The sequence below is a fragment of the Mesoplodon mirus genome (assembly GCF_964341445.2).
Source record: "Mesoplodon mirus genome assembly, chromosome: 3".
Taxonomy (NCBI): domain Eukaryota; kingdom Metazoa; phylum Chordata; class Mammalia; order Artiodactyla; family Ziphiidae; genus Mesoplodon; species Mesoplodon mirus.
This window is the reverse complement of record NC_138978.1, coordinates 9,119,001-9,146,787: the sequence shown is the minus strand read 5'-3', so window position 1 is coordinate 9,146,787 and position 27,787 is coordinate 9,119,001. Positions and strand designations below refer to the sequence as shown.

The window sequence follows — 27,787 nt, the reverse complement described above, 5'->3', positions numbered from 1 at the left end:
TGATGGAGATGAAGACATTGTATTCTGACATGTTACAGTTACAGTGAGAACTTCCAAGTTCCAAGAGTTCAAATAAAAATAGAATTTTACAAATTAAAAAAAAATACAATTTATATACACAGTAGAATTAGCTAACATTACCATTTAAACAAACAGTGCAAACAGAAAGAGGGAAGCTGCTACTGTTGAAATGACCAAGGTCCACGAGCCGTGGGCAATACTGCACATCAATACTGCAGGCCTGGGAGGGCGCTGCTGGCCTTTCCGGAGGCTTTCTTGTCCCCCGAAGGCCGTGTCAGTGCGTGAATTTGCATCAGAAATGTCATATGGTCAGCTGGGTCAAGTATGCAAGTGTCCATTCCAGTCCGGAACTGTTAGTTAAACAAGGTCACAAGCAAATCGTCCCCCAGAGCACAAAGATCCCCCAGTCGGGTGGGGACTCTTGGCCTCCTCCCCCATCACCTCAGCCAGGAAAACAGGAAACCATCTCTAGCCAACCCCAGCCCCAACCCCAGCCCAGGCCCCAGCCCCCGAGGGTTTCTGTTTATCCAGGTGCCAGGTTCACTGGGAGGGCATCAGGCTGGTAAGAGGCGGGATGCTGAGATGCAGATTTCTAACTAACAGAAATCAAAGGAGGGAGGCTTACAGCTATTTTGTTACAAGCGGAGCCGCGCTTGTCTCTGGGCTTGTCTGGAAAGGGCAAAACGCCAGGATAGGACAGGAAATAACGTGCCTTTCCAGAGGGGCTGGGTTTGGGTCCTCCTTGGTGGCCGGCCAGTCCGTTCTGGGGGAGGGAGGCGTTTGCACTCTGCCGTCTATCTCTGGGCTACACTGAAGGGAACAAAATAACTGGTGACTTAAACACGACGTGATGTGCAGGAGGCATAAACCCCGACACCCCTCAACCAGGGTGTCCGGGAGGCCAGCAGCCTGGGACCCCGCCCTCTGGAAGCGGGAGATCCTCAAGCAGGACCTCAGTGCTACCAATTTCAGGAGAGGAAAGGAGGGGGAAGAGGAAAGCAGGTTCCTGGTACGGGCGGTCATGCCACTCGCCTGACTTCGGCATTGGTTTCCTTTTTAATAAAAGGAAGAAGTAATGCGGTCAAGTTCCGAATGCTGCCTTAAAATAGTGGCAGCTGGTTGAACGCAATCACATTAGAAGGGCTTGCCCTTTTGGTCCTTGGGATTTCCCGAACTGCTTACTGGGAGTTTCATCTGTGTTTCATAAGTCAAGTGCACCCAAGGAAGTTGAAAATTTTATAGGTCGAAGTAATCTTGGTCAAAGAGATGAAGAAAATGGAGGAATGGAGGGGCCAGAGTCATTGGCAATGATGCTGACGCAGCCTCCGGCGTAGGTGGAGTTGTTCCCTAGAGTGTGTGGAGCACAAGACCTGAGCCAGCAAAGCCGGGCGGACACCCACCCCCCAGGCTTAAAGGCGGCAACAGAAGTCAGGAGGCTGAGGGGAGAGAAAGGCATGGCTGAGGCCTGGCACTGACCTCCTCAGGCAAATTCCATGACTTAAAAAAAAAAACCAAAAAACTAACGTAATGCAAATGAATGCCACCTTGACCCTCAGAGCACATGTGCCACATGGTCGCACGATGGGCCTAAGACGTTGCTAAACATGTAGAGCGAGCACAAGAGGAAAGTAACGCAAATGCCTTTGGTGCCTCTTCAGAGAGGGCCAACCAGCCCAAAGGGAAACTAAGTCACTGAAAGAAAGAGGGAGGCTTCCTCCGCTTGATGTTAAAACCCCGGGGCACGTGCTGGCAGGAGGCACCTCCCTCTCCCCGCGGTTAACCCCTCCTGAAGTTTCCACTGCTGCACCGCTCAGTAGGCTGGGGGTGGCCAGCAGGAGGCCAGTGAGAAGTGCTCGAGAAAGGCAGACACCCTGTTCCTCGATTAACCATCTGCTGTACTGTCACACTCTGGCTTTTTAAGCCACATCGTGTACCTGTGAGTGGACCTGGCTCAGGATTCACTCCTTTCCATCTTCTGAATAACTGCACCATTGCCCAGAGTCAAGTGAAGCAGCTTTATCTAGGGGTGCCCTGCTTTTAGGGGTGATGCCAAGATCCTCTGGGCTGGGGTTGCTTCACCAGGAAGATGCAGGTAAAACTTAAGTTTAGTAATTCCATGGAGAAGAAAAGGACCAGAGTAAGAACGTGGCACTCGGAGACCACGGGTAATTTGGAAAATGGAGAGGAAGCCGAAATGCTCCAAACTAGGGCAGGTGTAAATCTAACCCTACCGTCAGAGCTATTGTTCAGGAACTATCAGCGGGATTTGAATGCTTTGTGCTTCTAGGGTTCTAGATTCACAGCACAGCGGCGAGACCAGAGCACCAGCTCACACTCAGAAGCAGAACTTCCCTCAAAATGAACTGCTGAAGACGTCAACTTAAGAGTCCCAGTGAAAACGGGCCTCCCTGAAACATGCGTAGTTTTCTCAGGACCCAATTCCTCAATTTAGTAATTGACTGAATTCTGCAACTGGCATTCCACCCAGTGTTTGCCTCGGTCAAGGTCCCTCCCATGATGGTTTAAGGCAACAGCTGGGTTCCCTAGGAAAGGAGCAAATAGGTGGTGGGGAACCTGCTCCGAGCGCCCCCCGCCAGTGGGTGAGGCCTGACTTCCCCTCTGGTCCTGGTGCTAGCGGGGCGGAGGGGCTGGGGCCTGTGCCAGCACTGGATGGGGGGGCGCAGGGGGCAGGAAACGGGAAGACACTGGCTGAGAGGTCACACAAGTCCAGACTCTGATGGCTTGACACCAGCCCCAGGAGCTCGGACGGCAAAGTGTTCGATGATTGTAGGCTTTCCAAGTGAGCGGGCGACTGGGAATCTTCCATGCCCGGGAACATCCCTCGCCAGCCATGGCGGCGGAGCCCGAGCTCCAGCTCCCGGAGAGGACGGGCTGGCACGCGGCGGCGAGGCCGAGCCGGGCCGTCATAGGGTCTGGTAGTGCTGCCGCAGGCGTGCCTGCAGAAACTCGTGTGTCAGGTTGTGCCGTGTGATGACCCCAACGATCTAGGACGAAGCGAAGAAAGACCCAAGTCACCTGCAGAGTGAACCCCACTGGGACGAGAACACGAGGGACAGGAGTGGACAGAGCTTGCCCGGCCCGTCTCAATCAACAGCAGGGCCAGGATCAGGTCCCGGAAGGCCGGGGACAGGCCTGACAACATGATCAGGACACTCATTTCAAAGGCCACCTGATTTCTAAATGGGAACGAGATAAAGAGACAACTCGCGATCGCAAGCTGGAGGCCGATGGGACAAATTTAGCTCCAAACGGTTTTAGTTGGGCCGGCTAGAATCTGAATGTGAATGTCTTTTTAAACAGGGCCCACGCTCTCTAGGCTTCTCAGCCACCACACCCAGCCCGCTTGGTGTGCGTGTGCAAGACGCAGAGCCCAGGGGAGGCTTCTGAGAGGCGGTGACCCCTGCTCCAGCTCAGAAATCCCATCTTTCAGAACTACCTGAGTCACTGTGATATTGGGATTTATAATAACACATATCCGGACTTTGTCCTAGTTCCTGGCACAAAGCTCTTAAAACTCTTGGCATTTCCTAAGTGATGAGTAATAAGGGTGTCTTATTATTCATAACAAGCCCCTTTCAACCACCCCAGAGTTTATGTTAATGAAGTAACTTTTAGAAAGCCCTTAAGGATGGAGGCTGGTTTCCCAGGGAACCAAGTGTGTGACTGACTAGAAGACTGGAACTTTCATTCCCACCCCCCTAGCTGGGGGAGGGGAGGGCTGGAGGTTGAATCCATCACCAATGGCCAATGATGTAATCAATCATGCCTAGGTCATGAAGCCTCTGTTAAAATCCCTGAACTACAGGGTTTGGAGAACGTCCAGGCTGGTGAACACGTAAGGTGCTAGGTGGTGCCAGAGAGGATGCAGAGCTGGGCACGCCTTCCCCATCCCACATCCCTTGCCCAGTGGATCTCCTCCATCCGGCCGTCCCGGGGTTACTGAATTACTGTTTACTATAAAAGGATATAAGTCACTGTCTTCCGGAGTTCTGTGAGCAGGGGGTCATGGGAACCTCCTATTTACAGCCAGTCAGGAGCACAGGTGACAACCTGGACTTCCCGTTGAAAACTGAAGTGGGGGGGAAGGCAGGTGTGATGAACCGTCTTGTGGGGCTGAGCCCTCAATCCGAGGGGCCCGCCGCCGCCCCCAGCAGACAGCGCCAGGGCTGAGTTGAGTTTAGGATGCCCAGCTGGTACCCGGAGAACCAGAGAACTGCTTTGTGTGGGGAACACCCGGCCTCCTCCACCAAGCCAGTGACAGGAGCACAGCAGAGCAGGAGAGCCCAGAGAACCAGCGTCCTCCCTAAACGGGTATTTTCCACAGTCTGGCGCGGTGACTCACAGCTGTCACTGAGGTGGGTGTCCCACACCATAAACTGCGTTAGGACTGTCAGCGCGGCTGTACTTCAAGGAACACGATCTGACTCCCTGCCGCTAAACCCGTGTAAGGACACGCCGTGCCGTCGGAGGTCCTGCTGTGACCCTCACTTTGGAGAGGCGTCACTTCCTGGAGGGCAACGAGGCGACACCCACCGAAAGCCTCAAACAGGTGACCATTTATGGTGAAATTTAACTAGATATTGTACAACAGAGGACAACTGAATAAGTGACTGGACTGCCACGCAACGGAATGCTCTTGAGCTGTCAAAGTATCCCAAGTGAACACTTTCTGCTGTGGAAAGTCATTTCCTATAGATTAATTGAAAATTTAAGGTATCAAACAGGATAAATAGTATAAACATCTTCACTAAACCTTGACATATAAAACCTCTATGTCTAGACACAGAGGAAAAAAACAAGATATACTCTGAAAAGTTAACGTGGCTGCCTCTACAGAGATAAGGGTTTGGCATTTCTTTTTCCTGCCTATCTGTATTTTCATATTTTTCTACAAACACCAATGTTTGTGGAATAAGAAAAACAGTTCTAAGAAAAAGAAAACAATGGAAAAATCTGTAGCAATAATTACTAGGTATTTTACCTTTCAAAACTCTCCAAGTATTTTGTCTGAAACTCCCTCATTTACTGCTACAAATTCCCATAACAGGTGGGGAACTGACCCCCTCCTCAAGGAGGCGCCATCAGGTCAAGGGTGGAGAGGAAGCTTTCAGGACAGAGACAAGGCCCTAAGCGCTTCTGGGCCTCAGGAGGGAAGACCAGTGAGACGCTGGCGACATCTGCCGGCCACACAGGAGACGGTGTAGAAGAAACACCCCGGAGGCAAAGGGGAAGATTCCTGAAGCTACCCCAGTCTCCCCCTCCACCCCTGGGCCCCTCACTCCCGGTGGGGAGCCACAGAGCAGGTCGGGTCTGAGAAGCCTCCCTGTGGGATTCTGCTGCTCCTTCCTGGGTGAGAGGCCCCGCCTCCCCGGCAGCACTGCCTTTAGAGTGTCTTTTCCAGAAGATGCAGCCGCAGGCACACGCGCCCTCATGCTCACCTCTCCCACCGCATTCACCACGGGCAAGTGCCGCAGGCCCATCGTTCTGAACAGGTTGAAAACTTGGGAGACGTGGGTGTTGGGGGAAACAGTGAAGGGTGCGGGGTTCATGTACGGGGTGACGTCCTGCAGAGGAGACAACACAGGGGACCTATGGCCTGTCCTGCCCGCCCAGGATCAGAGGCCAACCGTGCGGACGAGCAGCGGTCCACGCGGGACAGGCCCTCGGCCTCCGTGCCTGGCCCCGTCCCCAAGGGAAGCCCGTCTCACCACGATCATGCGCGGGTTCAGCAGGGTCAGGTCCAGGTCGTGGATGTCAGGGTACCGCGGGTAATCCTCGGCCATCTCAGCGTAGGAGAGGCGCGGCTGGCTGGCGCTCTGCAATCCCAACCGAGACAGTCCTCGCACCGAATGCGGCAACTGGCAGGGTCACCTTTAGAGACCCCCTCCCTCTGCGTCTGAGAGCGGGGCGGGGCAGAGCAGGGGCCAGAACAGGTGCTACACAGCCAGCTCTCCGCCAGTTCCCAGCTGTGCCTCCCAGGCCAGTCCCCTAACCTCTCTGGACTTCCCTTTCATCTGTAAAACAGACCTGAGCTATTCCAGAGTTTCAAGGAGAAAAGTGCTAACTAATAGTAGCTGTGTGGGGTGCCTTGTGTCACCCCAGAAGGTACGTCCGAGTTCTAACGCCTGGTACCTGTGAACGTGGCCTCATTGGAAACAAGGCCTTTGTGGATGGAATCAAGTTAAGATGAGGTCATCCTGGAGTAGGGTGAGCTCTAAACCCAATGACTGCTGTCCTTATGAGAGAGGAGAGGACACACAGGGGGAGAGTGGGTGACGAGGAGGCAGACGTGAGTGGGGAGCCTCCAGTCGAGGCAGCCCGAGGGCTGCTGGCCCCCACCACAAACGAGGAAGGCGCCTCCAGAGGAAGCACGGATCTGCTGACACCTGCTCTTGTCCTGTGGCCTGAGAACTCTGAAAGAATACCCTGCTGTTGTTTGAAGTCACCCAGTTTGCGGCGACTGGAAGTGGCAGCCACAGGAGACTCACACGGGAGCTTTGCTACTCCTTCTGCCTTCTGAGCCTCCTGGACTTTCCCTCAGTTCTCACTGCTGCAGACTGTCAGTGGGCAGCTGGGCCGCCACTACCAGCTCTCGAGTGGGGCTCAGGAAGCACAGGTGCTAGTCACTGCCCTGCCCCGCTCTCCTCCCCTTAACTCCCCTCTGCATACAGCCCTCCCCATCCACCACTGACTCGGGCCAGCTCTGGCGGCTCCTGCGTGCAGGCAAGGCCCTGTGTAGTCTGGCCCACTTCATGCCTCCAAATTCTCTGTCCCCTGTGCTCTGCACGTGACCTTTCCCCCATTTCAGCAGGGCTGGGCCTCCCCACAGGCCACACCCCCAAGCCTGAGCCTCTCCACCCAATGGCCTTTTCTGTCCTGCCCATGTGAGCTGCTCTTCTGCAGGCCAGTGAGACCACAAGTGACCTCGGCTGGCTGCCCACAGGCAAGACCCAAAGCAGGAGAGTCAGTTTGGAAACCAGTCCTCTGCGTGACTTTTTCAGGCTCCATCTGCAGGGGTGAAGTGTGTCCCAGGTCGCTATAGGGACCACTTTGAACACAGCCCACCCATGCCTGCTATCTCGACAAAAACCAGAGAAAAAAGAAAACTACAGGGGAATTGATGAGAAGAAGGGTATTTCTCTGGATGACACATGTAACAAAGTTCATTCATGGCAGAGATTAAAGGCAGAAACTATATTAAGAGCCCACCGGCCAGAAGGACACTTAGCCACGGGTGAGGAGACTACGGGAAGAGGTGCTGGAGGGCAACTCGCAGCCCTGCTCGGTCTCAGCACAGGGACCCTGCCTGCAGCGGGGGCCACAGGGCCACACACACCGCTGGACGGCAGGTGCAGGGACTGTGCTCCTGCCACCCTCGTGCCTTCCAGAATCCTGGTGGGAACAAGAAAGGAGACTCACCGACTGGCTTTCAGAATAACAAACTCCTCGGACGAGCAGGGTGACAAGCTGTGAGCGCAGGATCAGGCCGTGGAAGGTCAGTGGGCGGAAGCGCTCCTCCATGGTCCAGTCTTCGCTTGGGGACTGGTCAGGGTATAGGTTGGGGTAGGGAGTGTATCTGTTATACAGAAACCAGACGCTGCCTAGGACACCCTCAGCAGGATCACTTCCCGTCCACGTCCCCGACCCCCTCCCCCAATTCCGCGGGCGAGAGGCTGACGGCCCTGCAGGCGGCCGCGCTCCCTCACCTCCGCTCAAGCATCTGCTGCAGGAGGTCCTCCTTCTCGCCCGGGTCCTCGGAGGTCAGGTGCTCGTCGCACACGTTCCGCAGCTCGCTGGACGGGTAGGACTTCATGGACTGGCTCCGTCTGCGCTGCTCACCGGCGCGGGTGAGGATGCTGCACTTCTGTGGGCGGGAGGGGTGGCGACGACGGCCAGCTAGTGCGGGCGCACCAGCACCCACTCAGGTGAGGATGTGGGTGCCAGTGCGGGTCAACAGCACAGGCCTACGCCGTAACTGCAAGAAACCTTCACAGCGGCTCAGGGGCTTGTGATCCAAAGGAGCCCCTCGGAGCCCAAGGTTTTTGCCAGCCCAACACCCCTACTCCTTTGATTTGGGGACAGCGTCTCAATGCTCCTACGTCATGCCTTGGTGGTCCTGTCAACTGACGTGCCCCCCAGCCTCCGAAGCCAAGGGTGGGCACGTGACCCAAGTGGGGCAGCGGGACTCTCCCTCAGCGCAGGTGCCTCCTGGTACCTGCAGAGGGGCCACCCACCACCTGCTCGCCCAGAGTGCACTGCTCCTGGCTCCTCGGCTTTCCTGTCCATCCTGCAGTTTCCAATGGACTTTTTTCTTTCTTAAGTAGGTCAAAGTCCATTGTTGGCAACCCAGAACCCTCCCCGATACAACCTGCACTGAATACTCAAAACTGATGTTTAAAACAACAATCTATCCACGTGCTGGCTGGAGTGGGAAGGAACACACGTCCTGATGGCCTAACACAGTCCTGACCCACTGCGTGGTCTATACTCGCTGTCCAGTCCACACTGACTGTCGCGTGCAATGAAAAGAGTGCTGACTTTCACAAGAGCCAACCGGGGCCACCCCATCTACGGGGTGTGACAAGCACGGGATCACTGTGGGCGGCAGGGGACCACCTGTCCATCGCCCACCTCTCCCGCGGGGCCGTTGCCTTTACCTTGTACTTGATGTTGTTACTGATGAGCTGGTTGCCCTTCATGAACTCCTTCTCGTTGCCCCGGTTCTCCGTGACCACTGGGAAGGCGTGGTGGACAGTGGTGCGCAGGATGCTGACCAGAGACTGGATGCGGGTGTGCGGGTAGACGTAGGTCAGGTTGGGCTCCATGATGTCGCTGGCTCGCAGTCTGGGAGAGGGAGGGAAGCGGTCCAGACTCACGACAGAGCTCCACGGGAGCAAGCCACGACGGAGCTGCGCTGCCTCTCCTGCACTGCCTGGACCACCTGGGCCCCTTTTCTGAACCATCTCTAGCAGCTCCTTGAACACACCCGTTCCCTGGTACTTCCATCCCCTTCGCACGTGCTGTTCCCCATGCCTGGAATGCCCTTCCGTGCTCTGTCAGACGCTTGGGCCAAGACCCTCAGCTCGATATGAACGTCCCGCCTCCACAAACCTCATCCGCTTGCTCAGGGGTTTGGCCATCGCTCCTCAGCACCCCCTGGAACATGCCAGTATCACCACTGAACTGCTCATTATACTGGAATTAAAATAAAAATGTTTGGGCGTCCCTTTAGACCAGGGATGGCAACTGTCACCCACAGGTCCAATCTGGTCACGCTCGCTTGTTTACAAGTTGTCTGTGGCTGCTTCTACACTAAAGCAGCAGGACAGAGGGCACATGGCCTGCAGAGCTGAAAATATTTACTATCTGGCCCTTTCCAGAAGTTGGCTGACCCCTACGTTAGACTTTAAGCGCCTTGCACGATCCCAGACATGGGAGGCCTGAACTATCTGTTGGTTGACGGATAAGCTGGTGATTATGCCCAGAGGAATCACTGCTGATAGGACGACACCTCGCTGGGCACACACGAAGCAGCTAGTTCTCACTCACAGGGCTTGGACCCTAAATTTAAACATTCAATCATAACACTTCCTATTTAACCAGAATGCCACAGCGGCCGAACCATCCACGAAGCGGCCCTGCCCGCCCCAGTCCCCAGCTGCACGGGGCCGCTCCACCAACCCGAACACACTTGGGTACAGACGTGCTTGCTGTTGGAAGGACCTTGCTGTTGTTACTTACCTTCTTCCAACCCAAGAATCTGAATGACCATTTCCTACCTAATACAAACATTCCTGGGTCCTAAAGCCTGTAAATTCTGGAACTAGGACATGAAGAGAAATCCTGGCCTTACTTGTCCATTTCTACCTCCGTCTCCCATTCTAGAAGCGGCACGCCTCGCAGGCCCACGTGGATGTCATAAATGCCCTTATTGAAAAAGTCCCCTGTCCATTTGGCCACCTGAAACACAAAGCAAAGGCTTGAAAAGAGGCTGCTGTGGGAGAACGTGGCCCTGAACCTGAAGGAGGCCTAGACGGGGGGCGTGCTCACCATCAGGGTGATCATAACAGGGAGGCCGTACGTGATCTCGTTGGTGGACTCAATCAGGATGACCGTGAGACTGATGCTCATACGGACGACCCCGCCCAAGAAAGCCGCAGCACCAATCAGGGCAAAGGTTCCCGAATAGATATGGCCCAATCCAATGTAGCTGGTGAAGAAAGAAACCAAGAACGTGCCTTAGAATCATATTGGGGGTGAGGGAGGGAGTTATGATTTGCACCCTTGTGCGTATGTACTCAAGTGCACGCTCAGGCGCATGCACGCACACACACACACACACACACACAGTACCTTTTGAGAACGTTGGCAACTAAACGTCCAAAAGCAGCTCCACATAGCAGGGAAGGCACAAAAAGGCCACTTGGAACAGAAATGCCGTAAGTCCAACATGCAAGCATGAAATAGAGGACGAAGAACAGTGCCAGAGTGATGGGGCTAAAAGTACCTGCAAAGCCAGAACAGATCCACCTGAGTCCCACTGAGATGCCTGCCAAGGCCCACCAGACTGCGTTGGCTCCCACCAGGTCCTTCTGCGCCCTGACCGGTTCACCTCCAGCACCGGAGGCAGACACCCCAATCCTGTCTGGGTTGGCGTTACCAACAAAAAGCCCTGTTCTCGCTCAGAATGAAGGGCATGTCTGGCTCTGTCTGACAGAGGAGTAACCATTTGTTCCCTGCCCCAAACCCCACCCTCCCGGATACTCACTATCCTGGTGGAAAAGCTGAAGGATACCAGACTCCTGGGGGTTAAAAAAGAGTGTGGCCATGTCATTGTAGGTCTCATTGGGACAAAAAAAGGTCTTGATGCTGGAATTCACTTCTTCTGATGTGACCTAAGAAAAAGGAATCAAAAAGTCAAATAAGGGCCCCTGGGTAGGGCATTTGAGACTTCAAGTGGGATGTCTCCAGCGAGGTCGAAAAAGTCTGGTGTGCAAGCTTTACCCGTAAATTAAACAGGCAGCAGGAAAAAGATCGATCCCCAAGAGCAGCCAACCATGAGACGGTGTATTCCTTGCGTTTTGAGAAAGAGTCAGGAGGAGGGCTCTGTTCATGCACGTTTGTAACAAACGTGTAACTACACTTAGGGTTCACCACGGTCTGGCTCTGCCTTCTCTCCCAGGGCTGATTTTGTCAGTGGTACTGCGGGAAGCCTGGCCCCAGAGCACCATGGACGGTGGAGGACGAGGCAGGGGACCGACAAGTGGTCGGGAGTGGACAGGCATCTGCGGAGGAGAGTCCAGGGCACGGCCTAACCTAACGCCCCAACTTTGTCCCAAATGGAAAAAGCCTCCACCCAAGTTTGCTGCAGAAGAAAACCCACATACGTGAGGCCCGATGCAGACGCCACGCTCCTGGCTGCCTCTCCCACCTGGCTGAACAAAACCCAAGCTGGGAGAAGAGATTATTTCTCCACATCCCAGCCCTCTCATTCTCTTCATCGTTTTGTGTGAGCAGGTGAGATCCGGGCACTGCTGGACTCATTATAGGGCGAGGGTGTCTGTTTTCTGGTTGGCGATGTACAAGTAGCACAGGGGGCAGACCTCACGCCGCTCACGGGGCAAACGATCAGACAGTGTTTCTTGCAAAGGTAACTAAGCATATGCAGACAGACTTCTCCTGGATTCCATTCTATCGATATTAATGACACTGTAAAGATGCCCTGATGTGGACCCTGTAACAATACTAGGTGATGGGTTTGTATAACCCTACCAGGTGGACCTGGCTGGGCAACACGGCCCGATGAAGGCTGCTGTGGGAGACAGGAGAGCGCCACCTATCGGCAGAACCTGGCAGGGAGGAGCTGGCAAAGGAGACGCGTGTGCAGAACAGTGAAGGGGGGACAAGCTGAGGCGACAGCTTAATCACCAGCACATGCAGTGTTTCCCAAACTATGCCTGGAGGAACCTAGTCCTGAAGGTGCTCTGGAAAGAGTCCTGTGGTCAAACGCATACAGAAGTATCACAGCACTTGCTGGAAATCGGTGTATCTGTGAAAAGCAGAGAACAGCCTCCATGATCAGGCGGATTTGACTCTCACGCTGCCACCCTCTAGTGACCTTGGGAAAGGTCTTTCATTTTGTGAAGCTTCCGTTTCCTCATCTATGAAATGGGAATAATACCCACCTCATGCTATATATTACTAGCTGGGTGATCTCAGGCAAGGCCTCAGTTTGCCTCAGTTTTCTCATCTGTAAAATGGGGACAATACTAGCTAACGTGGCAGTGGTAAGGACTAAGTGAGGTCATGTATGTACAGTGCTTATTAGAACACCTGGCACACAACAAACATTCCAAACATTCCTAACACTTACTGGAACTTCAAAGGCCCTGAGAAATCCTGTATTAAAGAAACCTACTCAACTCTGGTTAACCCATCTGACCACAGAATCCTTTTCCATTTGTTTGCTCTTGAATCATGTGTATCAGTGTTCCTTAGAACACACTTTGGAAAATACTGGTCTGGTAACGAGGTGGCCTTGGGGAATAGCCAGTAACAGGGATCAACAAACTTTTCCTGTGAAGAGCCAGACAGTTAATATTTGAGGCTGTGCAGGTCACATACAGTCTCTGTCACATGTTCTTCTTTTTTTTTTTTCCCAACACTTTAAAAATGTAAAAACCATTCTTAGCTTGGGGGCTACACAAAAACAAGCAGTTGCCAAGGGCCAGATTTGGCCCATGGACCGCAGTTTGCTGACCTCTGACCTAGTACATTCTAGCCGTTCACTGACTGTTCCTGGGGACACAGAAGAGGCAGCCACTCAAGACAAAAGCCCAAAGGGGCTCAGAGGGACTCGAGTGGCTCCCCGGGGGCAACAAGACATGTACTTAGAGAACCTCCAGCCTCCACCCTAGAGGCCAGGTCTCAGATCCACCGGACTGGACCGAAAAACACAGGGTACAGTAAGCTCCAATGCCTACCTCACTCAACCGGCTCTTTCGGGGAAAGGTGCTAGAAAACATCACATACTCCTAGGAAAGGAAAAGGAGAAATGCAAACAGGAGGCATGCGAGTAAATGACCTAAACCCAGAAAAACTAGAAGATGCAAGAAGAGCCAGGACCACTGTGTGCCCTGAGGCAGGCATTCTTTTCTCCAGTCTGAGGGGTGCCTCTCACATCCCGAGGGTAAGGCTGGAGGGCACCTTTCAGGGGTGGGGGGTCGAAGAGTAAACTGAGGCTCGGAGGAGAAGCAGACAGTCAGCATCCTGAACGTCTGTTTCCAATTAGTTTCATTCAACAAAGAGAGAGAGGGAGGGAAGGAAGGAGGGAGGGGGACGTGGGGGAGAGAGAGAGGGAGAGGAGTCCCCTCTATGAGAGCCAGGACTATTCACGAAAGTGAGAAAGAGAGGGCTTCCCTAGTGGCGCTGTGGTTGAGAATCTGCCTGCTAATGCAGGGGACGCGGGTTCGAGCCCTAGTCTGGGAGGATCCCACATGCCGCAGAGCAGCTGGGCCCGTGAGCCACAACTACTGAGCCTGCGCATCTGGAGCCTGTGCTCCGCAACAAGAGAGGCCGCGACAGTGAGAGGCCCGCGCACCGCGATGAAGAGTGGCCCCCGCTTGCCACAACTAGGGAAAGCCCTCGCACAGAAACGAAGACCCAACACAGCAAAAATAAATAAATAAGTAAATTCCTACCCCCAACACCTAAAAAAAAAAAAAAAGTGAGAAAGAGAAAGTTTGGTGCACATTCTCTCTTAGGTAAAAAGACTACTACTACTATTCACAAAAGTGAAAGAGAAAGTTTGGTGCACATCCTCTCTTAGGTAAAAAGACTACTACGATAGCCGCCCCACCCCGGGCAATCTGAATCAGGTGTGGAACAATGAATCCAACACATCTATTAGCTCTAAACCGAGGCAAGCCATACACTTCTGGATTCTTCTGCTTCGCGTGTGTAGGACAAAGGTAGCAGGTGCACCAGGGTTACCTGGAGTGGGAAGGAGTCATTACCGACTTGACTTGCGGAAGACATCTGTCGGCATTCTCCTAACACCATGGAGGCCACAAACACCACCACGGTGGTCACCAGAGACACCAAGAGGCTCTCCAAGACTCTAGGAGGCAAAGCACAGCTGTTACTGTGGATAAAAAGTCACCTGGTCCTGGGAACTCAAAAACTGCCTACCCCCAACCCTCCTTCCCCCCAAGGGCATGCAGAGCAGCCCCTGCTGTTAGCGCGTGTGCAGAATTTATCAGTGACTTGCTGCATTCCAGCAATTTGCATGTAAAAAGTGGGTAGCCAGTAACGTGGGCTGCTGCGGCCACATCATCTCTCTCCGAGGAATGAAAGGCCTTCCATTTTAAGTTCTGGGGTGAGAGTCTCATGAGAGTGCACCCCGTGGCGGGGCCAATACTGACTTTGTCATGTGTCCTGGTGGCCAAGTCCAGAGAGGCTGGGAGTGAGCCAGCGGCTCTGATATAAATTAAGCTCAGCCTCAGTCTTTTGGCCCATCTGAGAAACAGATTTCCATTTTCAGTCTTAGACATGGCATGAAAGCTGGTGTGGAAAGTGGGGTCCATCCCCTGGGAGAGATGGCCCGGTCCACACGGGGCCTGGGGGGCCACGGCAGGAGGGGAGGTGACTGCGTGGGTACCTGACGAGCTTAGGTTTCGGGTGCACGTTTCGCATACGGTACTTTGCCAGCCTCTTGTTCAGACAGTTGAATGTGGCTCCCAGGAGGCCCCCAACGACCCCCATCATGACGAAGAAACCCAAGTCCATAGCTGTCCAGAGATGACATTTTTTATCAGAGTCAGAGCACTGAGAGAAGGGGCAAGGGAGAGAGAAAAACCAGAGTGCCCATGAGAACAGGAAGGGACAGGAGCAGAAAAAGACAGAGACGAGAAGCGATCCTGCCTTCTCCCTGCGAGAGCCAAAGCAGTGCTGGAATCCTGCCCACACTGAGCCCAGGGCATGCAGGAGACGACAGGGGCAGAGACGCACCTACCCTTCTGACAGCTTCTCTCTGGTACTTAAGAGCAATCTTCACGGGTCAAGAAAGAAATTTGGGGGGCAAGGACAAAACATACCTTAAACTCGCCAAAGTTCAGCAATCCAGGGAGCTGGAAGGAACCCCAACTTCCAAACTGAATCCCAGAACGGAAGAAGTTGAGGGTGAAGGTGGCAGACATGGAGCAAAAGAGCTAGGGGACAGGTGAGAAAACAAGAACACTCGGTGGGGACAGGTCCTGCCTCCTCCCAGACGTGTCCCCACCAACCTCCTGCTCTGCACAGAGACCGGCCAACTCCAGGTCTGGACCCAGGGCCCTGGTGACCACGGCAGTAGATACACCACAAGTGTGAGAAGTTGGCCATCAGGCTATTAGGAGTTTTCATTCAGCCTTTTGTGAAGGACTCTATTCATTTACAGCCTATTATGCACCAGACCCTGTGCCAAAAAAGGAGCAGTAAACACCAGAGGAAGAACGTGCTCCCCTGAGGGAGGAGACGGGGGTTCCCATCAGGACCACAGCCGGTCTCACCGATCGGGTTGGATGGTTCGTCAGGAGAGAATAACAGCAGCTTGACTAAGGATGGGAAGGGTGTTAATACGGGAAGTACGGAAAAGTCCACAGTTTGGAGGTTATGGGCGTCTAGAGCAAAGGAGTGTCCAGTAACGTCAACTCTCTTGGTCTCATCAGAAGCACAGGTTAACTATCGATTAAATGGAGCCTTTTATCACGGTGAAACGTCCCTCATTCACTGTGATTCAAGGTGATTCCCCTTGTCTCAAAGTCTCCTTGAACATGAAGAAATAACCACACCAGCCTTGTTTTGCTGAGTGTTTGCGTGGTGCACCTTTCCTGCTCCCCTTATTTTCAGACATTTGTAACTGTATTTAAAGCATGACTCTGGTAAACAGTGAAAGAGGAAAAAAAAAACAACTACTGGTAAATGTAACGGGTAAGAGGTGTCCAGTTTAAATCTAGGGGGTGTGGTTAGGCTCAGGGGAAGGTCTTCCTCACCACTTTCCACGTGAGCCCTTGGTTCCAGAAGGATGAGCCCTCCTCCAGACTGAACAAGGTACCCCCAATGGGGGCCCCGAAAGCTGCAGCGACCCCGGCGGCCGCCCCTGCTGATACAAAATCCCGCTTGTCTCTGAGGAGAGAAAGGAGAGACGGTTTATCTGAGAAATAGCCCTCAGGCTGCAAAAGGCAAGTTTTCACTTCCTTATGCACTGACATTTTACCATCTCGAGACCCATGAACAGTCAAGGTTCATGACGGGCAGGTCTCTGGGGAGGCAACTCGGCAGCCAACGCAGTTCACCTACAAGCCAAACGCTCTCCCCAGGAGGAGCTCCGCCAGGTGGGGGGACTCCCTGATGCCCGTCGACTCTGAACATGGATTCTCAGGAGGCAGAGTGGAGGGTTCTGGTGTCACCGCTGAGCCACTGGCTCATCAGACCGTCCTTCCAGAAAGCTCAGCACCAGAGAAAACGTACAAGTGTGGCTGTGAGCAGAGGGGCAGGTGACAGTGACCGGCAGGAACGCCGAGGTGAGAAGGTGGACCGCAACCCGGACCCTGGGCCCCTGACTGCAAGGGCCTTGCCAGGCGTGCAGGTCAGTAACACACGCAAATCCCACGGGCTGAAGAGTGCCCAGAAGCAGCCTTCCAACCCCGAGACGCGGCTGACCAAGCAATAAACTCCATTCTTTTTTTTTTGCGGTATGCGGGCCTCTCACTGTTGTGGCCTCTCCCGTTGCGGAGCACAGGCTCCGGACGCGCAGGCCCAGCGGTCATGGCTCATGCGCTCAGCCGCTCCGCAGCATGTGGGATCTCCCCGGACCGGGGCACTAACCCGTGTCCCCTGCATCGGCAGGCGGACTCTCAACCACTGCGCCACCAGGGAAGCCCATAAACTCCATTCTTGATAATATGCCTGTGGACTTTCCTGGTCGTATGTTTGATCTTGGACCACATTCTTCGTTGTCTGAGATGCTTCTAGGCCTTACGTTATGACAAAATGGAAGCCATGATGCCTGCTTGGCCCTTGTGCTCCTAATCTTCAGAAGAATAATTCAAAGCCCACCTCCTTCTGGATGGTCGGGTTTTGCACGCAGCCCGCCCAGCAGGGGAGAGTGTGAGTCGGACTAGAGCAAGTGTAGGGTCTCAGTGGCAGTAAATGAACAGCTTGTTTTTTTCAAAAAACCCCCCAATTTCCAACCTTTCCATACCTGTCACTTCGGAAATAGGGGAAGTTAAACTGGATCTTCCGTAAAGAGATGCTCTGAAACTAGAACAAGAGAAAACAAAGTCAGAGAGGGGCCCGAAGCCGCAGGCATCCACAGCGCCGGGGAGTCCCTGTGGCCTGAGCGCGTCTGGGCAGGGACTGTGAGGAGGAGTCCAGGGCAGCAGATGGGAGAAGAGAGGTGGCTTCGGGGAGGAACTGCTTTTCCTGCCCCCCAATTTCTAGGTCCCTCAGAAACCGCATTTTGTACATAGAGAGCGAGTCCGAAAGGAAAAGGGGAAAGAGCTGAGCGAAGGGTTGGGTGGAACTGAAAGCTGCTGCAGACGTAACGGGGCAGAGTCACCGGGGAAGGGCCAAGGGGACCAACTCTTAACCTGCGCGACAAAATCTCAGGCCGCCGCACAGCAACTCTCTCCCCTTAGAACATGAGATGTAAACGTCTGTAAGTGACAGTTCACAAGGAACTGAGGCTTCTCCACGTGGATCAGCCCGTGAGAATGGGGTCCTGGGTGAGCTCCTTGGCCTCCCTAAGCCTCAGCTCCTCCTCTGAGAAGGAAGATGATAAGGACAACTCAACCCTTGAGGTGGCTTTAAAGAAAGGAGCCAGCATATGAGAGTCTGGCCTGGACAGCACTAACGCTAATGAACAGCAGCTGTTACTCCTGCATTGCTTCCAAAGGAATCGGCAGAGACCTGCGCCTGAGACCATCTCAGCCAAGGCTTCCAGCCTCTCCTGAGATGCTCCACAAAGCCACCCTGTGTGGACGTGCTCGGCAAAGGCTGTGGGAGCACCGGGTGACTTTCATTTGAACAGACTTTCTCTCTGTCCCATTCCTACTCCTAGGACTCAGCAAGGCCTCGTGAAAGCCTCGAGATACCAGCTACCTGCTCTCCTGGGAGATAGACCACATCGTTTTCTCGTCAACCCAAAGTGACAGGAGATTCCGAAGCCTTGCTGGGATGCTCCCGATGGATTTTTTCCACATTCAACCACAGACACGCCCCTGCACAGGAGGCCCACGCACAGGGGTAACCCGCCCCCGCAGACCATCAACCCTTACCTGCGGGAGGCCAGCCCCTACCACTGCTCCACTGTGGATCATGGGGCCTTCCTTCCCCACAAAGAGCCCTGGAACAGGTAGAAAAGGGGGAGGCCATCAGTGAGCACAGAACGGTCTGGGTCAGGAGACCTTTGTCACGTAGACCTTTCTCTTGACAATTATAAAACAAAGATGATCCTATGACTTCGTACGAGAAAGAGTGAGTCAAATTCCCATCAAACAGGAGAAAATAATCTTGAAATTCTACATCGGGGGTCAGCAAACCATAACCTGTGGGCCAAGTCAGCCTTGCTGCCTGTTTTTATACAGCCTGAGAGAGCTCAGAATGGTTTTTATTCTCACATGGATACATTTTAAGTTTATGTAAGTTTAAGCACCTACCTACTAGCTTCTTTTCTTGCCTCTTGGCCCACAAAGTCTAAAATATTTACTATCTGGCACAAAAACTTGCTGACTTTGCTAAAAGCCAACTCCACAAACCAATTAGACATTCGTTCTACTTCAAGACTCAGTGGTGTGCTGGTCAGATATCTCTGAATGGTAACTAATTCACAGCGTCTGCATTTAAAAAATAACCCATCAACAAACAGTGAAGAAACCCGTTTGAGGCCGGGGCCTTCAAATCCGAACCTACTCAGTGTACACACGTGATGCTTCTTGTCATCTTCGCCCCTTGAACGCTTCAAGGATAAAGGTCAGAAAGACGCTCCTTACCTCCAGCCACACTGAACAGCACTCCAAAGACTTTGCAGAGCAGGGTCCGGAGACGCACGATTCCGGGCACCTTCACACCATTCAGATAGCATTTGATCTCGGGTATCCCAGAACCCGCTGCCACTGGCTGATGGGGAGAGCAGGGACACCCAGAAACTCAGACTCCACTGGGCCTACGGTTCACCCTGGACAGCCTCACTAAAGACAGCGAACTGACCCTCTTCACCAGAGCAGCACCCACCCCCCTGCCCCCCGTGGGCCTGTGAAACCAGACGCTGCCCCTGCCCCCCGGGCTTCTGACTCAGCAGGTCTGATGCATTTCTAGCAAGTTCCTGGTGATTCAGCATCACCTGGGGGGGCCTTTCAACAATCGATGCCAGCCTTCACTACCGAAGAGTCTTACCTCATTCGTCTAAGCTGGGTATCAGTCACTTTTAAAGTTATTTTAAAGTCTTTTAAAGTTTAAAGTATTTAAGTTTGAAGTGTTTTAAAGTTATTTAAAGTCATTTTTACCATTCCCCAGGTATTTCTAATGTGCTACCAAGGTCGAGAACCAACCTCCTCGTCTAGATTGTTCCTCTTTAATCTCACCAGAGGCTGAAACCACTTTCAGAAAACATCTCTAAGTGAACGAGAGACCACTTTTTCTATGGGAATCTATATTCGAAGTCTAAATCAGTTTCTTGACATTTCAAAAATGGAGATGGAGAAAATGAGCGCAAAACCTCATGAGCAAAAAGGCAACACCCCACCACCTCACCTCAATTAGGACAAGAAGGCTCGCGAAGAAGACAAAAGTCAAGTTGAAACCCAAGAGTTCAAGGAGGGACAGGGCGAGGCAGCCTTTCTGGCTGCACTCCTCCACCGCTACAGACATGGGGTTAAGGAAACTGTGCCCGCTAGCTGGGGCGGTCCTACCCGTCACTTGAAGTGAGGCAGCTTCTCCTCTCCTGAAGCACGGTGGCTGCTTACTGCACACCTTCCTGTTCTCCGTATATAAACTTTAAAAAAACACAACTGCCTGAGATGCCTCCTACGTTAGGAACCATTTTTAAACTATGAAATACTTAAAACGTTATGAGAGGTAAGGTACAGACACCTGTACTCCCACAGCCCATGCCTTGACAAATCTCAGTGTTACGCCACATTTGCTCCAGGTATTTTTTTAAAATGAAAACATCAGATACCATTAAAAACAACGACGACAACAACAAAACCCTTTCTGTTTCCCTCTGTCTCTCCTGGAAGAAACCACTAAGCTGAAACTCTTGCGCATCCTCCCCTGCAAGTTTCCATGTGCATCCACATTGTTCTAGGTGCTTCTAAAATTAAAACAATGGCAATTGCACTTGATGCACATTCTACAGCTGCCTTTTTTCTCTCCCTCAACGCTTTCTGAGAATTAGTCATGTTGATATAAAAGCTCTGGTTCATTTATTTTGACTTCTACATAAAACTGTATCATGTGAACATCAATTTTCCCACTCTCCCATTTGGTGTGATTTCAATCCTTTGCAATCACAGAGCTGCAGTGAACATCTCTGTGCATGTCTGAGGGCCACATTTAGAACAGAAACTCAGGAGTCAGGAAGGTGCACCTTCCTATGTATTTAATTTTCATTTCCCTGCTGGTGGTGAGGTGAGCACTTTTCCACAGGTTTATTTACCGGCTAATTTTCCTCTTCTGAGAATTGCCTGTTCACATCCTTTGCTTGTTTTTCTATTGGGCTGTTTGGGCTTTTTTCTTACTGAGTTGCAGTTCTCCCTCTATTCTGGATACTAATTATTTGTCTCTTAAATGCACGGGAACAACCTCTCCTAGGCTGTAAACTTGTTTTTCAGTTTAGTTATGGTGTTTTATTGCTGTTTGGGGTTTTTTGTGTGTGTGTATAAAGAGAATATTTACTTTGATGTGGTCAAGTTTATTGAGCTTTTCCCCTTCACTCTGTGCCTCCTGGAGTCCTTAGAAATTATTCTGTACTCTCAACATTACATAGTCTCTTCAAGTTTTGTTTTGCCTATTGACATCTTTAATCTGGAATTAATTTATAGTACAAAGAATCTAATTTTGTATTTTTCCAGGTGGATAACTGATGTCCCAGCATCTTTTATTAACTAATCCATCCTTCCTCACTAATTTATAACACTAACTCTGTCAGTCACCACATCTCCACATGTGTGTGGGCCAGTTTCTGCTTCTCTATTATTTCCCACTGGTCTAATTGGGTATTCCTGCACCAATATGATACTGTTTCAATGACTGTATCTTAAATGATATGTCTTGAGATCTAGTATGGCTAGTTCCCTGTCTGTTGTTCAAAACTGTGTCAGCTACTTTGGGCTCTTTACTATTCCACACAAATTTAGGAAGAGACTTTTCGAGTTCCAGCAACAAATCTACTGGAATTTCCATCGGAACCACAATGAATTCATAGATTGATCAGGGAGAACAGGCATCTGTGCTTCATGTCTTACTAACGATGAACATGAGCACCTCTCTATTAAAGTCTTCCTCTCGTGTCCTTCGATGATAATGAAAAACCTCAAACCCAAGTGGCTAATACGTAGCTCTTCAAAGATCACGTCTGCCGTTAGACTCACTTCTAGACAGGAAAGCAGAGTCAGCAACTGCTGACGTCCGGAAACACCAAGACCCGTGAAAAGGATACACGCCTGCACCACTCCGAACTTGAGCTGGGTGAAGAGCCGTACAAAGAAGTCCACGAAGAGACCCACCTGTGAAGAGCACGTGGGTGGTCACCCAGGTCTCCCCGCTGTCACAGGCACTCCCCTTGAGGCACCGCCCCTTCCCCCCACTGCCTGTTCTCGCTGGTCACCTGCACCAATGTTACCAACAGGCCACGCGTGAACAGGCTTTCCTTAGTCACTGTGGCTACAGGAGGGTCCCACCGGAGCCTGGCGCCACAGCCCCTCCAAGCACAAAAGAAAGGGGTGCAGTTAAGTTCTCAGAAGGAGAGTTAAAGCACAGAGGGAAAAGGATGGTAAAAAAGATCAGAGACCAAGGAAGACCACCGGTGCTTGGAGAGGAACAGTACAGTGACGTGCGAGGGCCTGTTCCGCTCTTTCCAAATGCAGGTTCAAAAAGCCTTTGCGTGCGTTACAGGGCATCAGAGTTGCGTGGCAAGAGAAGTATGAAAAAGTGTCAGGATTATGATTTTAAAAAAAGGAGCGGGGGGGGAGGGGAAGGCAGTCTCTGTTATAAAGACAAACAACTTATTCGCCGGCTGGAGCTTGCCCTCTGACCCCCTCCGCCCCTTGGCCCATCGTCTCCCCACGCCCCGCCTGCTCACCAGCCCTGTGCAGACTCCAATGGCAAACACCATCATCCACTTCACCGCCTCATACCTGCGACCTTTCTGTTCACAAAGGAAAAAAATGACTCCATTTATTGCAGGCTTACGATGACAGCAGGGAGGGAATACATCTCAGCCAACCAGTTTTAGACTAAATTCCATCCGGGCAGCAAGCACGGTGATGATGTCTGGGGTGGCAGGTGCTTTACAATGCAGGAATGAAGAACGCTAAGGGCCGGGCCAGGAGCCCTGGCAGTGGGCACTCTGGTTGGCAGGCTGAAGGACTAAGTAATAAATGCAGATATCTCACGAAAAGGGTTAAGAGGCCAAGGGGTAAAGAAATTTACTTGAGTATTTAGAACAGAAAAAGAAGCTGTCCTAAGACCTACTTGGTCCCAAGAGATCAATAAGGGACTCACCTTATTATCCATGGTCTCCAAAACTTCCAGGTAAGGGTCATTGATACAGCGATCATAATCCAAACTCTGAAAGAGGGACGCGTGTGAGTTAAAAAAAAAAAAAAAAAAAAAAAAAAAGTCACAAGCCAAGAGGAAGAATTACCAAAACCTGGAAAGGGATAAAACTCCTGGTTCCTGCCACTCAAAGCACAGACGGCACAGCAGCACCCAGGAGGCGCTTGTTAGAAACGCACACCCTCGGGCCCGACCTGCAGTATCGCGATCTGTGCTTCATACGGACATTTCAGCAGCACTGCTTTAGGTGTATACCTCATGCTTTAGGAAGTTTTTAATTAAATTAGTCAATTAATTAATTTTTGGCGGTGTTGGGTCTTTGTTGCTGCGCACGGGCTTTCTCTAGTTGCGGTGCGCGGGCTTCGTACTGCGGTGGCTTCTCTTGTTGCGGAGCACGGGCTCTAGGCGCGTGGGCATCAGCAGTTGTGGCGCGCGGGCTCTAGAGCTCAGGCTCAGTAGTCGTGGCGCATGGGCTTAGCTGCTCCACGGCGTGTGGGATCTTCCCGCTCAAACCCATGTCTCCTGCATTGGCAGGCAGATTCTTAACCACTGCACCACCAGGAAGTCCCAAGAAGTTTTAAACGACGTATTTTTAAGTGTCCTGTTTCTGCCAAACATTAAAAGACCTTCAGCTGTCACTAGTGTTACTCAACTTACTCTATTAGATGAACAAATACTTCAATTAACCAGAACCAAATTAATTTAGAAAGTTCTAATTTTAAGTTTTTTCTGCAGTTCGTGTCTGTGAAAAGGAGGTTAGTCTCGAGACAAACGTGGAGACTGTTTTCCTTAAACTTCGCAGAACACAGCTGTTCTGCAAACGCTTTGCAGGTGGGCCAGAGTCATTTCAAGAAACAATTCAAAGGAAATAATTTTATTTCTACATATTGCATGAGAAGCAGCAGTTTGGCACCAAAGGAAAACAGTCTTCTGGGTGCTCTCTCCCCATAACCTGTTGCTACCTACACGTCAGCTAGTGAACAAACTGGACACTGGCCCGGTGGCCACACTCCCAGGCAGGAGTTCAGAGTCAGCCAAACAAACACAGGTGTGACACGTGACAGTTTTTTCCATTTATATGACTACCCAAAGTCCAAATTCCTTTTTTTAAAGGGTCCTGGAGTAACAACAGGCGACTGATTAAATCCGTTATCATCCACCCTAATACAGAAGACTATATAGCCATAAAATAATTCTGACAGGTCTACAAAGACAGATGGGGAAAATGTGCAAAAATTAAGTAAAAAGGGCAAGATACAAAATAAATAAATAAAGGCAGATGCAGAATAAAATGTATAATATAATCCTATTTTGATTAAATAAAATTAAGATTTGTATGTCAGCATACAATGCAAAACATTTGGGAAAACTGTTAACAGTGGTTCTCTCTGGTGTTTTAGGAGGCATTCACATCTGGATACGATTTAAAATTCTCCCAGCAAACATGGTGTACTTTTTATATTAGAAACAAAATTGTTTTCCTGATTACAAAACAAAAAAACCCCAATCTGTAAACTATACTTCTGCTGGGAAACTAGACCCATCCGTGAATGACTAAATATATATATGTATTTATTTTTTAAAAAAATTTTTTAACATCTTTATTGGAGTATAATTGCTTTACAATGGTGTGTTAGTTTCTGCTTTATAACAAAGTGAATCAGTTATACACATACATATGTTCTCATACCTCTTCCCTCTTGTGTCTCCCTCCCTCCCACCCTCCCTATCCCACCCCTCTAGGTGGTCACAAAGCTGATCTCCCTGTGCTATGTATGTACGTATTTAATGATTATATATGTATACACATACATATTCTACACATATACGTACATATAGTAGACCCCTGAACAACGTAGGAGTTAGGGGAAGCGACTTCCCACACAGTCGAAAATCCGAATTTTGCTATTTCTGCCTCAAAAATGAAGAAACTGATAAATGACTCACCCAAGGGCAAGAAGCTGAAACAGTTTGGATACCAGTTCTTTTGATTCCACATACTGTGATCTCTAATGGAACACAAAGTTTTCCCCACACTTAGTTAATTTAAATATCTGTAAAATGAAAATACAGGCACTGTATTTATTGGAAAAAACCTGCATATAAGTGGACCTGAGCAGTTTAAACCTGTGTTGTTCAGGGTCAGCTGTATGGATACACACACATATGTTCGTGTATATGTGTGTGTGCATATATACACACACATGTATATATTTTTTAATCAATTAACTGACATCACATTCTAGGAACAGAAAAAAATTAACATGTTGAAACTATGACTATCCTTCATACCAAATATGTATAAAAATCACTGGCAATTAATTATTTGCTTGATGGTTCTGTCTAATAACACTATGACTCCATAAACATTGAAAACGCTTGTAGGGCTTCCCTGGTGGCGCAGTGGTTGAGAATCTGCCTGCCAATGCAGGGGACACGGGTTCGAGCCCTGGTCTGGGAAGATCCCACATGCCGCGGAGCAACTAGCCCCGTGAGCCACAATTACTGAGCCTGTGCGTCTGGAGCCTGTGCTCCGCAACAAGAGAGGCCGCGATAGTGAGAGGCCCGCGCACCGCGATGAACAGCGGCCCCCGCTTGCCACAACTAGAGAAAGCCCTCGCACAGAAGCGAAGACCCAACACAGCAAAAATAATTAATTAATTAATTAATTAATTTAAAAAAGAGTAGCTATTATCATCATTGAAGGGAAGTAAAAAAAACTAAAAAAAAAAAAAAAAAAGAAAAAACATGGAAAAGGACGTTTAGTAAAGTGAATAATCATCTTTTAACGAGAAGTGTTATGGGTTTTTCCCTAGCTTCTTTTTATAAATCATCTACGAATCCTCTATCACAAACATGGCTTGTTTCTGCCATTTCAAAAATCATAGAAATGTCATCATAAACTAATTAAATGATAAAAGGCACTCCAGCAGCACTGGCCTTACTACACACACACACACACACACACACACACACACACACAAACACACACACACAGACTTTCAGAGTCCCATGCTTGAAATCCAGAACTATAACCAAGAACTGACAATTCTGAGAGAAGCTGCTTGGGCAGGAAGCAATCATCTGAAAACTCAGTTCTCTTAGAAGAGAAGCAAGGTCTCCTGGCCCACACCTGTTACGAGCAAACACTGTCAGTGGCTTTGACTCTGGGTCTCTACAAGTTGTAAAAAAGCAAACAGGGACTTCCCTAGTGGCACAGTGGTTAAGAATCTGCCTGCCAATGCAGGGGACATGGGTTCAATCCCTGGTCCAGGAAGATCCCACATGCTGTGGAGCAACTATGCCTGTGTGCCACAACTAAGGAGACTGCGCTCTAGAGCCCATGAGCCACAACTACTGATCCCGCGTGCCACAACTACTGAAGCCTGCACGCCTGGAGCCCGTGCTCTGCAACAAGAGAAGCCATGGCAATGAGAAGCCCGTGTACTGCAACAAAGAGTAGCCCCTGCTCTCCGCAACTAGAGAAAGCCCGCATGCAGCAACAAAGACCCAATGCAACAAAAAATAAATAAAATTAAATTGATTCTTTAAAAAAAAAAAAAAAGCAAACAGTCTAATGGCAAACACATGCTCTATCCAGGTTAAGGTGCCACAGATCTATGAGAGCCTGGAGACACACCCAAGACCCTGCTTTGGGGCTGAGGTGAGAAAAGGGCTTCTTAAACAGGCCCCTTCCCACAAAGAAGTTACATCTTACCCACTCACTCCCCGGTCAAAGAGCATCTCTGGTTGGAATCCTAATGCTTCGCTCTGAAGTGAGCAGGTCACTCACTACTTATGTTACCCAAGACAGCATCTAAGAATCTTACCTCATAGTCTTTCCTTGGAAGGATCTCATCCTCCTCCTCCTGTGTTTCTCCAAGGATGGTCTAGAAAAACAGATCCAGAGAAGGAAGACCTTTTTAATGGTTTTAAAAGTGGAAAGAGGCAGAAGTATTTACTGAAACCAGCTACTAGTTTCTAAATCATCTGGGGCCATTATCATCAAATGGGAACAAGACCTAAAAAAAAAAAAAAAAAAACCTTTTGGGATGGGGGTGATGTGGTGGGGATCTACAGTCATCAGGTGAGCGCTTCATTCTACTTATACATTCTCCAAATAACCTCTCATCTTCAGGACACTTCAAAGATGTCACTTGCCAGTTTAAAGGGGAAAGGGGAAAGAGTTCAGGTTCCGTCTGATAACGTGCCAAGTCTGAAACCAGGAGGGACTTGTCAACTCTGGGGACGCAACAACTCAAATTTTCCCAGGGTGCTTTGCAGAGGGACGCTGGATTATCAGTGACCCAGAAAGGGTGAGGGATAGAGTGAGAAAGGGCTGGAAAAACTAAGCCAGCTGCATGATATGCACAAAGTCCAGCGAGGGGGCTCACTCCGAAAACGCTCGTTTCATTCAAAACTCCTTTCAGATAGAAATAAAAAAAATAAGGATGGGATTAACTGAAGCTGGCCTGGGCTCTCCCTCAGATTCCAGGGAGGGGTTCTGAGAAATGACCCAAGACTTGGGCACGTGAAGCCGGGCAGATGCTTCGAGAGCCCAGGCTGCGGTCCCCAGGCCCCACCCGCTGCCACCTGCGGGCCCAGCTCGGCCCGGCCCCACCCCCGGCAACGCCTCTCGCCGTCCTTAGCAACCGCCCCCTCCCCAGCCCGGCTCCACCCGTTTCTTACCAGCTCCTCGGGGGTGCGGGTCTCACGCTCACCGCAGCAGCAGCACAGGGACCCCCTGCACCCCGCCATCTTTCTCCTTTACTGCCACTCTGGACCCCTCCGCCAACCCCCTCCCACCCAGGATCCGCGCCTCACGTGACTGGCCTCGGGCGTGTCACGTGGCCCTCTCGAGCTTGGGACGGGGACGGGGAGTGGCTGCAGACGGGTGAGGCGAGGGCTCGCGTCACATGACGGTGGA

The 27,787-nt window shown here is 50.9% G+C and overlaps 1 protein-coding gene across 5 annotated transcripts; it reads right to left on the bottom strand.

The window, feature by feature from the left end:
• On the bottom strand, nucleotides 1-27,633 carry CLCN6 (chloride voltage-gated channel 6). Of its 5 annotated transcripts, XR_014293601.1 has the most exons (24): nucleotides 27,550-27,633; nucleotides 26,691-26,750; nucleotides 22,807-22,872; nucleotides 22,385-22,450; nucleotides 21,743-21,809; nucleotides 19,834-19,940; nucleotides 19,074-19,200; nucleotides 18,360-18,427; nucleotides 17,285-17,343; nucleotides 16,074-16,206; nucleotides 15,138-15,251; nucleotides 14,702-14,868; nucleotides 14,035-14,161; nucleotides 10,811-10,937; nucleotides 10,396-10,549; nucleotides 10,093-10,252; nucleotides 9,896-10,002; nucleotides 8,700-8,886; nucleotides 7,749-7,906; nucleotides 7,462-7,618; nucleotides 5,751-5,858; nucleotides 5,481-5,606; nucleotides 1,956-3,026; nucleotides 1-831 (listed from the first exon to the last, which is right to left on the bottom strand). XR_014293601.1 is itself a non-coding variant. In XM_082616343.1 (23 exons), exons 1-23 carry the CDS (start codon nucleotides 27,616-27,618, stop codon nucleotides 2,946-2,948), a joined length of 2,595 nt encoding a protein of 864 aa, XP_082472469.1. In that variant the 5' UTR covers nucleotides 27,619-27,633; the 3' UTR covers nucleotides 1-2,945. The 5 variants fall into 5 exon arrangements, 3 of the variants coding, with proteins under 3 accessions (XP_082472469.1, XP_082472470.1, XP_082472471.1); XM_082616343.1 differs by having other exon boundaries at nucleotides 1-3,026; XM_082616344.1 differs by lacking the exon at nucleotides 27,550-27,633 and adding an exon at nucleotides 26,905-27,013 and having other exon boundaries at nucleotides 1-3,026.
• Between the last annotated feature and the right edge of the window lie 154 nt (nucleotides 27,634-27,787).